The sequence below is a fragment of the Monopterus albus genome, unplaced genomic scaffold (genome assembly GCF_001952655.1).
Source record: "Monopterus albus unplaced genomic scaffold, M_albus_1.0 scaffold91.1, whole genome shotgun sequence".
NCBI lineage: Eukaryota > Metazoa > Chordata > Actinopteri > Synbranchiformes > Synbranchidae > Monopterus > Monopterus albus.
In genome coordinates this window covers 182,539-197,988 of record NW_018127971.1, presented here as the reverse complement: position 1 = coordinate 197,988, position 15,450 = coordinate 182,539, and the positions used below count along the sequence as shown (strand labels likewise).

Here is a 15,450-nt window from a genome sequence, read left to right as displayed (position 1 = left end):
ACTTTTGTTGTGATTTGGCGCTATACAAATAAAATTTGATTTGATTTGATTTGACATTACCACCCAGGTTTGTTTACATAAATGCCAGGATTAAGCGCTGCTAGAATACTCATGTAAATTTAATGAGGTTAAACACTTTTTGTTCTCTAAGGCTGGTAGCTGAGGAAAAACAAAGATTTTTGTCAGGGTTGATGAGCCCTTTCAATCGCCTATTCTGCAGGGATAATTACTTACATTATAACAGATACACAGTTATGCTTAGGCCATTGCTCCCTGAAGTAATACCATGAATTGTAATTGGCAACAATAAAGTGAAATGTATCAACATCAAGCCAAAGCTACATCCTATATTATAGATGCAACTGTAGCAACATGGTTCAAATCACACAGGGGGTAAGCACCAAAACAAGCAGTGTTAAATCAGCGCTTCACATCAGTCGAGCTTCAGAGGAAGTTACATCACCACACCAATGCCAGGGGTGTCTTAGCTGCTCAGAGCATGAGCAGTCCTCAGTGAGAGGTTATGTAAAAGCTCTGCAATGTATCTATTCAGCTCCAGACCTAAAACCCTGCCGACCACTTCTTCCCCTTGATACTTAGCAGGATTAAGAATGCTTTAGGATTCCAGTAATCACTTCTGCCCAGCAAATAAAGGCTAAGATGATGCAGAAGTTCAACCAATGGCTGAATGACACACCATGAAATTGCACAACAAGTCTGTAGGCCATTATGTGTGTCCAAGAACCATTTCAGTTCCTAGATAGCTGGTGTTTGAAAATGTAGGGTGGCAGTCAGAACGACAAGCCGTGGTGAAATATCTATAAGGGCTGTCACTGTTTGTTGTGAGACCTAGTTATCCCAGGTGTTGAAATAGATGCAGGAGGAAAACCATATTCCACCAAACTACCTTTTGAGGATGATGCAGAAGAACCAACAATGGATGTCAAATCTCCCGTGGAAATTTGGTCATGTTAGATTAAGTTACTGATTTTTGTTTTTAAGGTTTTAAATAGTTTGGCACCCCAGTACCTCAGCAGTCTCATTCAGTGGCATGCCCCAGTTAGATCTCTTAGAGCTTCACCTTTGTATTTTCTAGAGGTCCCAAAGTCCCGTCGCAAACGATGGGGCCTCAAAGCTCTGGAATGATTTGCCTTTGATATTAGACCTGCTAGAGAGTTGGATGTGTTTAAATATCTCCTTAAGACATTTTTATTTACTAAGGCATTTGATCCTTAATGGAGTCTGATATTTATTGTTGTTGGCTCTTATTCTAGTTTATTGTTTAATTTGTTCTTTCAGTTTATTATGGGAAGCACTTCGGTCAACCAGATGTTGTCATAAATTGCTATTTAAATAAATTCTGATTTGATTTGATCACGTCTCACATTTATTACTTGATTACTTGTTTTGTTTAGAGATGAGTAAGATGTACTGTAATATCTGGCCACTGACCACATAGAGCTGCTTCCACAGGACACCCCATTCCTGAAGTGTGGTGGTGGTCTCTGTGATAATAGGGTCCTCAAGGGGCACCACCGTCTCACACAGCCTGTAGCAAACAAACAAACAGAAAAAGAAAGTAAATATGACTGTACACAAGGACACAAACACAAATAATGTTGGGCAGTAATAAATTACTCTAACAATTACACCAGATTCCATTTTTCAGTAGTTGAGAAGCTTAAATTCTGTAAATGCATTACAGTTACTAAACCGAGTAATGCTTGATTGCTTTGCCAGTTTGGGAGCTCACTTGTGTGCCATCTTACTGGTAGTTTGATGAAGTGTTGGTATCAGTTGTGGTGTGAAGGTTACACCATATTCTGTGATAAACACAAGGTGTGACCACAGAAGACGCTGTTGGTGGAATTTTATTTTGTAAAACCAATTCTTGCTGTTATTTTATTCAGTCTGGTGGAAGAAAGCCCAAGCACCTGATAATATTTCAGTGTTCAGACATAGCAGTGTCACAGTTCCTTATTGTCTGCATGTGTCAGAAACTGTATGTTTCAACACTTTATTGGAGCATGCACACTGGGAGTGCAATGAACAAACAATATGCTTTGAGCAAGCTCTTCTACAATGTGGCTGAACAGGAACACCCCCCTCCTCTGACCCCACCTGCCTAGTTACTATTAAAAAGTCAACAGTGATGGATTTATTCACGAACTCTATTTAAGTACAGTTTTGAGGTACTGTATCTGCAGATTACTTGAGTATTTCCATTTTGTGCCACTTCATACTTTGACTTCACTACATTTTAAAGGCAAATATTGTACTTTTCACTTGACTTCTTTTATTTTATAACTTTAGTTACTAATTACTTTTCAGAATCACAGAACAATATAGGATTATCATAAGACTTTATTGATCTCCAGTGGAAAATTCACAAGCTACCCAGCAGTAATTCAAATTATAAGCATATATACTACTTAAAACTGACCCCCAAACACACACCAGCTGCATTGTGATTTACACAATAATGCATCAATAACTGTAATTCAATAATGTGATATACATTAATATGAAATGTGTGTAAACTTTGTAATGAGTTTTAGTTTTTTAAGTATTTTTTGATGCTAATACCTTTATACTTTTACTTGTATTATATCATTTTTACATTTTTAAATAATTTAACCAACAAATACAGACACATACAAAACGGCATACAGTATGTTTATGTCACAACTTCAAGCCAGATTTTCCAGGATGTAACAGCTACAGTATGAAAAGACAAAGAGTTGATACCATGCAGAGCAATGTGATTTTCTGTGGTTGCAGTATGGAATATGTGTGGCGCTTTCCAGTAAAACCCAATGCACACATCCTTCCTCTGTGACCACACTGAATCAAATGTTAGATCTCTTGTGACACTTTGCACTTTGCTTGTGAAGCTCTGGCCTCTACTGCAAAACTGTATCACTGTTTTCACAACAAGGGAAACATCTCCATCCATTACACAACGAGTCAGGGAGATTATCTGTGGTGGGAGTGATTTGAGAGAGCTACAGAAATGCAGGAGGTGTGTCACATCATTAACTCAGAGAGACAGCAAAGCAAATTTCCCAAAGTGCAACTTCTGGAGCGAGGAAGTATAATAACGTCAATTTCTAAGTCTGCAGTTTTAATTGTTTGAGTGCAAACATGAGTGCAAACAAGAGTCCTCCTGTAATGTGGTAACTCAACTGAAGGTTGGTGATATAACAGCAAATTCCCAGTCCACACTGAGCCACACATCCCAACCTGCAGGCTGATGAAGAGCTCTGCTGTCTGGTTTTGTTTTTGCCTTTATTCTGGCCTCTACAGCCATGGCTGGCTATGGTGACAGGAACGGTAGATGGCCGCTGTGTGTGAGATTGTATGTGCATGCATTTCAGCAGCTGTTAGGTAGTAAGTCTACTGAAGCTTAGATCATCACAAAACAGTGATGATGTGAAAGTAGAAGGGAGGCATACACATGATCTGACATGGATCAGCTGATGAATCTGGATCACTCTCCCTGTGTAATCAGTGAAGGTGACCAGTCTAGACAAGCTGAATTGTTTTTTATTGTCAGAGTTCATATCATCGTCCAACATGTCTCTGCCACATCAATAACTGTAATCCTTTACTTTTCTGCAGGTTGCCCTGGCTCTGGAGCTCTACATTTCTGATGAGCAGTCACCGGCCACATCAACCTGCCCAGTGTTTCATTGTTTGTTGTTGTGTTTGTTGTGTCTTGTTGCTTTTCTTTTCTTTTGTCTCTCCTCTATCCACTCACCCCAACCGGTCGAGGCAGAACGCCGCCCACCAAGAGTCTGTCGGAGGTTTCTTCCGTTAAAGGGAGTTTTTCCTCCCTGCTGTGGACAAGTGTTTGCTCAGGGGGGATTTGTTGGGTTTTCCCTATGTAATAATATTGATAATAGTAAGGTCTAGACCTTACTTTGTAAAGTGTCCTGAGATGACCTTTGTTGTGATTTGGCGCTATACAAATAAATGAATTTGAATTTTAAAATTTTGGTAGCGGTGGATCGGTCAAGAGAAGCCAGTGAGAATGTTGTACGCAACAGGCCCTCGGTATTTATGAGCTACAGTAAATTTAACTGGCTGTTGCTATACTTACTACTCTTTACTATATGAACTTAATAAGTATTTTAGACTTAAAATCAGTGACACCAATTATGTAGTGTTTCATATGTATGCACAAGGTGTTTTGTTAATGCTGATCCAAAGGGTTGGCCATATGGATAAAACCCTCTAAATCTAATGCTACACTATGATTTCAGAATATTGTTATCACGCTATAGTACATTTTCAGGAAATTTAACTGTGCAAGTGTTTATAGGTGATAACAGATGGAAGTTATGGTTAATAGCAAAATTAACTACTTAACAAATCAAGGTAGACTACTTGATACAAAGACCCTTTAATTTTGCCATAAAGATGTCAAGCTCGCTGCTGAGTGTCCAATACAGACATATTAAAGATAGTGCCACATTACTGCATCGTATTGGCCAGCCTAAACTGTTAAAACAAGCCAATCTCAAGTCTGTTTTTGCATGTATTTATATTTGCATTGTGTTACTGAGATTAGATTTGCTCTCTTAAAGCCTTCTACTTTTGTAATTTAATGTAAGAGTCTAGGAAAACTTTAAACTGTCCTGATACCATAAGGTTGTAAATATAAAAAAATGAATAACTACTATGAGATTCTCTGATTAATGAGTATTAAGAACCTACTGTGCATTACCAACACATTACCACTACAGGCACAGCAGAGGTTAGTATGAATTCCTGTATCCTGTTAATATTTGCAAACCCTCTGCAGTGCATCTGAATAGTGTTGTTGTTATGATGATTAGGGATGCACAAATTCAATATGCTGGATTGGCATTGGTGGTGAAACTGACCTTGTTTCATGGACTGAGTACTTATCTCCATGATGTAAACAAGCCACATAAAAGCCCATGTTCAAACACTAAGCATTACTGCACAGCTTTAAATATTCAACATATCGGATGCAGATATTCAAACCACTGAAATGTCTGGCCCCAGTGAGTTGCCCGCAGTGTGCTATACAAATGTTATACTTGAGGAGAAGAGATCCCTGGCAATGAATTGACACCCTACTGGATAACACCCTGAGATGATGTACTGGAATCAGTGCTGCAAAAAAAAATGTTATACCTTAAAGGAATGTTCAGAAACCATGGAAAGTTACATGCCCTCATTGTTTTAAGAAGAGGCTCAATAATATGTTTTCCTGTTTCTATTCAGAGGAAATGTGTTGAATTTGTTAGGATTTGAGGTTTCTTTACTGTTAATATCAAAAAGCAAGTAGTGTGGGCTGATTTATGTGTCCCTCTGGATTGCTGATTAATGTACAGTTTATTTAAATTGTACTCACTAGACATTCCTGGACTGTGACAATATATGGATAACTAATCTGTACAGACATCTGGAGCAATGGTGATAAAGTAGATCTGGGCAATTATTGGTTACATTGGCAATCTTTTTAGTTAAGTTTTTGTTTTTGTTTTTTCATTGTTTATGTTTGTGGGTGTATCAGCATAGTGCACATCCTTGTTCTAAAAGTTCAAATTTAAATAACAACAGTGCTGGGATCAGTGCATTCCCATTTATGATGCCGCACAAGCTCAAGCGAAAACACTTTGTCATACAACTTACCCTCTGTTGGTCACTGTGGATTTCTTCAAGTGGACATAGCTGACTGGGAAAATACCCTGTGGACAGAAAAAGGAGCACAGATGTTAGTAAGCATGATAGGATTGCATCTTTAATTCTCCTGCAACACATAATAAAATTGTACACTATTGTGTTATGTTTGTGTTATTACGTAGTTGACTGAAAACATGTCGAATGCCACAATAGAAAAATAACAACAAACAACGATCTGATTTTACAGTTCTATTGGCGGCACAATATATGTTGAGGGAAGTGCAAGATCACACTTCTATTATTAGTATTTTGACAATGTCTCCTTTGCTGTGTGTTAACATTTTCTTCCATGCAAAGGAAAAAAAAGTGAGTCCATGTTGTTTGCACACACCACTAAGACAAGAGGCAGAACAATATGCAGCAGCTCTATTGTGGCTTGGTTTAGCAGGGGAAGGGCATGAGAAACTGAGTGGTGCCAACCGTCACCCTTGCAGTTCATCTAACCTGCCAGATGTGATGAATTGGCCACAGTGAGCACAACTAATTCTCTCAGCACAGGGAGAGTATGGGGGCGAATGAATGTGGGCAGACAAGTGCATAACAAAATGGATGGGTGTTAGTAAGAACTGTAAATAGCTGATGAGAGTAGAGAAGGACAGCATGTAGCCACTAACACCTACATATACAGCTTTTGTGCTTTCTTTAAAGCATTCCAGCAGTATCACATAATACTTCAGCTTCTGACATTTCAGTTTAAAACAACGCAGAATTACAAAACAAAAATAAGTAAAAAAGTAAAAATAAGTTGCTGCTCTCATTGTTCTAACAATATATCTGGCATTTGTGTCTCTGATACTGTTTGTGCTGTGGATGTGCAGACTTGATACTCTTTGCTCTCCAGCTTTGTATAGTGACTTTGTAGACTGCGCAGCTACAGGTTATCAAGAATGGTGTCGGTCATAAATATGTTTGCTGAACAATCATGCAGATGTGTCAGTCATATTTAATAGCCATTTCCTGAGTAGTGCAAAGTACTGATTTCTGTCAGCAGTGCAGTGATGGTGTTGTATTGTTTGGAGTGCTGCACCTATAGTCTTTTGTGACATTGTGGAGATGATTTCTCAGGATGATGTTGCACGAATAATTTCTACACTGAAAACTGAGAGGTTTGAATTCAGTCCACCCAGCCTCCCTTCCTTCTGAACCGTCTTTATGCTTTGATCAAAGATGTAATACCACAAATGTTGCTGCAATAGTCACTGCAGAAATAATGATTAGCTTTCATATTACTGCACCATCTGCTGGCTGAGAAGATTTTTCAAATTCTGCACAGGAGGGAAAACAATGCAGCAGTTACATAGCTAACTCTCAGAGCAGTGGTTGCATGATTCTTAATTCTATTATACTAAGATGTGCATCACACACATGTGATATACTCACAGTATGTGCAAAATCAAAGCTCTATTCAGTAAGTTAATTGGCCTCTGATGATTTTGTTGTCTAGACAAAGTTATTTCTGGGAACTTTCACATCACATTCACAACAATGTATTGGTCTTTTTTAAAAAGCTTGATGTGGAGATGACAGCTTTACAGATGGTGACATTTCACTGGTCTGATAAATGGCCAACCTTATATTAAACTGTGGCTGATCAACAACTTATTTAGTTTATAAACTAGAAGAAATACTGCATTGTTGATGTGGGCAAAATAAATAAGGTTTCATTTAGAAAGCACGTCACTTTTTTGTCTTTATGCCTTGTGTTTCAAATATGAGTCCTGCAATATATTTCAGATGGATGGTACTGGATGATACTGTATGCAGCCTGTAGGAATCAAACTGGTTAGTTGTGTATGCTTTTATACTTACCTTGATGGAAGGCTTCTTGGTGGAAAAGCCTCTGTACCAACCTAGAGAAAGATCAAAATGCATGTCAGAACAACTCAGCATACAGAGGCAGCTGTGGCTCAGGACATAGACCGGGTTGTCCCCTAACCATAGGGCTGATGGTTCAGTCCCTGGCTACTCCAGTCTACGTATATGTCAAAATGTCCTTGGGTAAGACAGTGAAATCCATATTAGTAGTGTCCACTTCTATCTTCCTGCATACAGACCTGCAATTACTTACAGTCAAACAAAAATAACTGTCTATGTTTATCACACATCAACAACACACAGGAGATTTGATTGTTTTTACCATCACTCTTCTCCAGAATCTGCACAGTTTCCCCAATCTCCAGGACCAGGGCCTGACATATTGATGACCGGAAGTTGCAGATCACTGTGCAGAGAAAGAGAAAAGAGAAAACAAAAATCATGAGATAACAGTGATGAAGAATTACTTGACCTTTAAATAGTTTAGTCAACAGAAATTACATTACAGATAAACATCTATGTTTTCTTTAATCACTGTGACCTCTGATTAAGAAAGGTGCCTCCCCTACACTGTTGTGCTTCCACACAGCATGTGTTTTGGGATTGTAGCCGGGCAGTTATTGTAGCTTTTTAATAAGCTGTCTAATGCACACATCCACACAAGGTGTCACGCAGGAGTCACTGCTTAGCGAACTGTAAACAAGCTCCCATCCTGAAGTGGGTAGTCATTTTAATAGGCAATTAATTCTTAAGCAGCCTGATTTTTGTGCAATGTTAAGTTAATTGAACTGTCTCCCAAAATAGAGCCTACATAATTTGTTAAGTAGTATGGTTAATGTTGCTTTATTATAAGTTTGTATTAGCATAAACCTTCCATGATACTTTTTTTTTCACAGCCTCATGCAATCTTTGACCATGCATGCACCCTCTTGTGACTCAAACCCTTATAAAGAATGTAATTATTCCTGAGGGGATAGATGCCACAGTAAAGACCTTCACAATGGGATAGCCTGTTTTTTCTCTCTCTCTCTCTGCTGCACTGCACCTTGGCAGCATATACTGTGTAACATACATTATAGAAGCCTCAGTAAAGATAAACTAGTTTAATAATGACAGGGCTCCATTGATGATTTTAAAAACCTACAAATGGTGGCCCTTCAAGGAGAGATTGGTGTGAATCATTATGCTAATGAACAAGCCAGGGGACCCAGTGAGGGGGAGGAAGAGAGGGAGGGGCTTGGGCTCAGCTCCGTTTGAGGGTAACGAGTGCTTAGTTCCTGTGCTCGGGTAACTATGGCAACAGATAATCTACAAACTGGAGGGCTTTCTTCACTGTAACTGCTGCAGGGATCAGGGCATTTTAAAATGGCAAGCTTATGGATGTTACATGATACAAGGGTTCAAGTGTACCGCATTTGGCATGTATTGGAGGGAGAGAGATGGATAGTCTTAAAAAGCCTCCTTGTCACCTTTTTCAGTCCACCTTAGGCCCTTTTCTAGCCAGGGCTAAGTAGTTCCAATTTGAGAGTCCTATTCTGGAATGGCCTCTGTTTCATATAAATTGCAAAACCTGCACTCTGGCCATTTGAAAATTCTTCAGCGAAGGCCTTGTCTAAGCAAGATGAGATTGTCATTTTCAAGAGAGACAGGCACAAGCCACAGGCTCATAGTTGTCACAAAATCATCAAGATGGGTATACACTCGTTTACTGTGCCTAGAAGCTGCAGAGCATTGCAAAATATTCAAAACACAACCAATTAAACTCATCGTTAGACTTCAAACATGTTGAATGTAGGATGTTGGAAGGACTGATGGGACAGGCAGTAAAAAATGTTGGCAAAAAGCAAACATTTCAACTCAGCAACAATAAATCTGTCCAGGCTGAATTCATAGTCCACATGGCATCTTATGGGGTTTGAGCACAGAAGGAGACTCCTGCTGTCCTCCACTTTCCTCTTACATCACCACACCTCCATTGTTTCATGCATGGCACACCTATGTCTACCCACCCACAATATAACTCAAACACCACATGTATTAATTTGCTCATCAATCACATCTGTGATTGAAAGTTTGGGTTTGGGCTACCAGCCTGCTTTTGAAAAGTAGAACTAAATGTAGAGATGACAAAACACACTTTAGTCCAGACTCTTTTTGCAGCCCTGAGTTGTTAAATTTTTCAGTGGAGTAAGTAAACTCTTTGGGATTACCTGAATTTATACATACATTTGTCTTAAAATATGACCACATCTTTGTCTAAGTTACAACAATAAGCAAACAATCTATTTTAACAAATAACACATAAATAGTTGTATTGGTTTTGTTCATGTTGAAATCGTAAACAAACTAATCAACAATCAAAGAAAATCCAGATTGTTCCAAAGTTGTGTACGTCTGATCCTCTGATCCGCAGCTTTTAGAAGCACTTGCATGAGATTTTTTATTTTTTATTTTACCTCCCAAACGAGGTTCAACCAGTTATTAAGGGTTAACTTACTTTTTCCAACAGCACTGTGAATGTTTAATGGATGTGTTAAATAAAGATATGAAAACATAATTCTTTGTTGTACACTGTTAGACCATATTTGTCACTTAAATGAAGATCAGATCACATTTTATGACCAGTAAATGCTGAAATTCAGGTAATTCCTAAGGACTCACGTACTTTTTCTTGGCACTGTATATCCCCCTCACTATGACAGAACAATATGCAAATTTATCAAAGGGTTGAGAAGCTACAGCTTTTATAGACATATAAAGTTTACCGAAGTGGCAACCTTGCAACAGCAAATGAATAAAGGCCAGAAATACAGTAAGGCCATGCAAAGAACTAGTGTTCTTCCAAAAAATACAAATGCAGCAATTTTTCAAAAGTTATAAACTCAGTTTTAGAATAGATAGATAACCAAGCAGAACCATAATCTATATCCTGGCAGGTTTATTATAAAGCAGAACTGTGGTTACTTTAAATGCATCAGATTTAAGAAATTACCAGATGTATAAAAAATGAAGTGGATTTTTACTCTGTATTGTCAACAGGCAAAATAAGAACTCATGGTATTCTCTAGTCACTGTTAAGTTTTTTTTTCAGCTACCAAAGCTTTTGGTTCTTTTGTCTTAAAAATCCAGTTGTCTGTGTTGGCACAAGGTGAGAACACAAGCTGGAGTTAATTATCTTTCACTGTATAAATACCACCAGCAGCACTTGCATGAAAAAGAAATTTGCAGCAGATCCGGACTATATTATACAAAACATTACAGCACTCGAGCCATCAAGTTGACCCTATTTATGATATCACCGCTGTCATCTATTACAGAGAATCACTGGGATAAAAATCACTTAGTGAGTATCCAGCATCATAGTTTAAAATAAACATTAAATTTAGCAAAATAGAAATAAACTGGTGTGCACTTGTAAAATAAAAATTTAAATTAATTTAACTGGCCTATGTGAGAATTAATAATAGTCTTTCTCTGTTGTGCCTTTATTTTTTAACTCACTGAAGTTCACCAGCAGTACTGCTACCCATGGTGTGTAGGAAAAAAAACCTAATATAACCAGAATGGTTCTGTCATGTGAGAACAGACTCCATGTTTTCCTTTAATCGGATGCCTAGGGACACTAAAAACCATCACCTTGTCTTATTGATTCAATCCTGCTGTGTCGCAGGGTAAAAGGGGCTTTTATATGACAACAGCAGGTAAATGTGGCAATTTTGTGTCTGTATCAGAAGCACAAATTTGCATCACATTAGCCAAATGTAATTCCCTTCAGAGTTTTAAGTGATATTTACTACTAATCCACCACAGTATTACCTTGCACCAGCAGCAAAACCAGTGATGACATGTTCGGTGCAGAAAAGACAATAAAGACCATGGGGATGTTGGTATAAAGTATTTTAGTTTGAGTCTGACCTTTGACCTGTTTCCCATGTTTCCCTTTCGCTTTCCTGTTTCCTCGTTACTCTCCGCAGTGCTGCTCAACTGAAAAGACAGACCTGTTCTTTTATATAACGGAGGAAGTGAGTCTAGCATCACCTTCCAATGTAAATACTATAACAAGCTGTCATATCTTGAAAATTGTTTTACTGCTATATGTAATATACTGTAGTAAGATAACTTAACCAGAGTGTGCATGACCCCATGACTTTGCTTTAGAATCAACTCATTGTGCAATGGCCCACAGGGAGTAATAGTCTGTGTAAATAGGTGAGATGTCATCAAAAGCCTGTCAGAACAACAGAAAGGCTGGTTTTTAAAACAACTGAGTGCTACTGGCACTAATGAACCGAGAAACATTTGATTAAAGAGGACACTGTGTTCACATATACCACAACACTGACATGAGGGTACTTTCTTGGGTTTTTCACAGTTCTTCATAGTTGCAGTATCAAACACAAGTAGCACAAGTGAAGCTGAACTGTTCAGTGAGTACATCCTGTACTATTCCTGTAATGCAGTGTGAATATGCAGGCCATGAAGGTCCTGCTTTCCTGGCTTGAGTAGTACTGTCCCAGATTACACAATAGTCTTTGGGCTTCGCCCACTGAGTCATGTTGCTCAGCACGACTTGAGTGCACACTCACCTACTCAAGCACATTACTGCACTGAGGTCTTGTTAAGCTAGGGATTTCTACCACACAGTCAGATGAGCATTTTACCAAATCAGTGTCACAGAATTCTAGGCAGGCTACCCAACCACACGGGGTATGTAGCTGTGAAATAATGACCTAATCGTGAATCACTTTAAATGACAATGCATGTTTTGTGCTGGTGTGCATGTCAGATAACAATGGTACAAGAGAAGCACAGATCCCAGTACCTGAATCCAAAACTTTCATTTGGAAATTATATCAAGGGTTAAAATCATGGCAAAAAATATGGAGAAATACTACTTTATCCACCTAATCCCACTCTCATCTGAATATTAGCTCTATCTTCTATTCTGCCATAAACACATTTTATCCTAGAGTTGTCCATTTCAGATAATGGTGGCATATTTGGCTTGGTTATTCCATGTACTGATGCAGTGTGTTTGTGTCTGAGCCATGTAAGTGCGGCCACAGATGAAGCCAGCTGATTCATTTCACTCTCTCATGCAGTCCGGTAGTCATTTAGAGCTCAAACTCCTTCCAATAAAACTGAAAGGATTTAGTCTGTATTTCTGATTATATGAGAGAAATCCGTCAGCTAATAATTTGCAAATAAGAGAATAAAAAAGTTTAACTCATGCAAACAACAACAGTGGACTGAGAACTGATTAGTGAAACAATGGATATAATTTTGACCAGCTATTATCATCAAATGATCCATTCGTTTATATTTAGTACTTGGGTACTTTTGACATTTTACAGACTAAATATTAATTGAGAAACAAACCTGGTCTAATTGGTATTTAAAATAATTAGTTCTAGTTCCAGAGTGGGAAGAGCTGGACATCACTAAATGAAATCTAGGCCTTCGCTGCCACTCCATAAATCATTTACAAACTAATAATATTTCCTGCTTAAACACAACCAGGAGCAAAATAATGAATAGGCAGTGATTCTAAGAAAGGCATTAAGGTTTCATGAGGTGGTCTCCAACTGCTTCTTGTTTATACAGGGCCCATTAAGACAACACAAGAGAAAAAAACAGAAAAAGGAAGGCCTCACTGGCAGCAGTCAATCCACAGCTTGGTTTCATATCGGTGTATATTGGTTAGAGATCATTTACAGGCAATGACAAAACGATCCAAAAAGATAGGGAAATATAAAAATTGTCCTATTAATACGGATGATAAGAGGAATAAAATGATAAGATTGGAGCTGTACTGCCAGTTAATGTAGCAGGCCAGAAGCGTGGGCTTTATATACAGTGGTGTTGGAGAAATATTGAACCTAGCATGTCAACACGTTGTCTGTGGCCAAAGGGGAAAGTGATTAGAGTAATGTTCGGCTACCTTTACAGGGTACAGTATGTACCTTGTGTAGGTACACGGCGGCTCTGCTTCCCCGCATTTCAGCACCGCGTCAGCTCCAGATTTCAGCACCATGGACAGCGCCGGGCCACTCGGCACCGACTGCTGCGGAGGCTGCGCCGAACTGTTGCTTATCACACAAAACTGCCTCTTTTCTCGGCTTTCCCCTTGTAATATACCCACGTGAAAGAACTGCAGTGAGCCTGTGATGGATGGGTGGATGGACGGGTGAATGTACAAACAATTACATGCCATAAAATGATTAGAAATGTCGATATTATGGTGGATTGCTGTCAGGGCTCCCATCCTGCAGTCTTTATAAAACGATCAGGACAAACATAAAGCCTCCAAACAAAGTGTATATGTGTGGGTGTGTGTATGTGGGGAGAGTATCATGTGCCAGCCAGCATGAGTAGCCCTGCAAGTAGCTGTAGAGCATCTGGACATGACTCATTCCCCTAATGAAAACCTTCTATAGTAGCTATAATCATACGCTATAAACACTTCTTCTGCAACTGTGGGCCTCGACAGTCGGTTTATATTGACCGTATGGTATCTTCGGGTGTTACTTCTGCCCCTAACGGTTATTAGACTCGTTTTGACAACTGCTTTTTCCCCATAAAATGCGAATCTAAATGGAGAACCGCTGATATCGCACTGTAGCCAACACTTTCACCTCTTTGTCAAAGGCCAAAGTGACACATGCAGGAAGAAAATGTGCAGTGTGGCACAGTGCATTCCCTGACACTGTAGCAGCAGCAGCAGGGCAGTTTTCCATCTACAGGTAGACTCCAGTTTCACTCCAGCCTACACCTGTTGGAGGGACGCAGTCACGATGCCCCCTCGTGGTTTCAACAAGAATTGCGTTTTCCCCACTCTCCCCCTTTCAGTTATGCTTATGGAAAAAAAAGGTTAAAATGATACATTGACGCAGTTTTTACAAATCCCAAAATCGAGAGCATGAGCCTTATTTAAAACACCTCCTACGGTTGTGTATAGACTGCGACTGCATCTGTATGGTGGTGGTTTATAGTCTGTATCATCCCACGCAATTTCCCTTTCTATGCAGTCACCGCTCCGGTACCTCAGCCATTATAATTGTATGTTTTTTCATTGGGTGTAATGGGCATAATATCAAAACATACGGGCTGGGTAGTTTATGTCGATGTCGATGAAGAAAACTGGGTGTTCCTCATGTAACTGCCACCACAACGCTAAACGCTTAAAGTCAATTAAAAGCTAGAAACCAAACGTTGTAAATTAACAATAAAGGGTACAACTGACTCACCGATTCCAATTTTCTCCTCTTCTGTAGGTATCCACATATTTGGTTATTTTTCCTCCAGTAGAGAAAGCCACATTATGTCGATATCGTGAGATGATGCTGCTGTTAAAGAAAAAGAGAGCTGAAGGCTACAAATGATCGTGGCTGCTCATACTATGGAGCTACATGTCTCGACCGGAATCACTATCCTGACGTTTGTGTGTGCAGAGAGGGGGAGAAAGGACAATCAAATCCCCAGTATCTCCGCTCTATTATGTCCCAGCGTGTCTCCAGTATGATGCGGTCTCCGTGTCCACCTAATGTAAAGCACACACGGAAGCGCACGCACGCACACACACACACACACACAATGTGAGCGGTTTTCTGGTATCCACAAAAGGTGTTATTGCTGTCGCATTTCTCAAAGCTTATTTATTTAATTTGTTTTCTCGTTTTCCCGATTCTCCCCCCACCCCCCTAAAAAAAAAATCACACTGAAGTCCAGGGGGTCCACAAGAGGCTGGTCAGTCGGTATCGGCTAATTAGTAGGCCAACTAATAGGCCGCGATATTGTTCACTGGTTCGAACTATCGATCTGCTGCAAGAAAATACGGAGAAATAATATACCATAAGCTGCGCCATCTTCATGGTCGTCACATGACTCGTTTTGTCAACACTGGTGTGTCAAGAATGT

General features: G+C 39.3%; 1 protein-coding gene across 5 annotated transcripts in view; it reads right to left on the bottom strand.

The window, feature by feature from the left end:
- The window catches only part of dock3 (dedicator of cytokinesis 3), a 51,773-nt gene extending 36,329 nt beyond the window's left edge, over positions 1-15,444 (bottom strand). For 4 of the 5 annotated variants that reach the window (XM_020608086.1, XM_020608088.1, XM_020608089.1 and 1 more), the window contains exons 1-5: positions 14,781-15,444; positions 7,856-7,939; positions 7,528-7,568; positions 5,668-5,723; positions 1,453-1,549 (exon numbers count right to left, since the gene is read on the bottom strand). In XM_020608086.1, the coding sequence (XP_020463742.1) occupies positions 1,453-1,549; positions 5,668-5,723; positions 7,528-7,568; positions 7,856-7,939; positions 14,781-14,817 (315 nt within the window). In that variant the 5' untranslated portion in view covers positions 14,818-15,444. The remainder of the gene's footprint in view (positions 1-1,452; positions 1,550-5,667; positions 5,724-7,527; positions 7,569-7,855; positions 7,940-14,780) is intronic. The other variant, XM_020608087.1, reaches the window with a different exon arrangement.
- Positions 15,445-15,450: the final 6 nt, after the last annotated feature.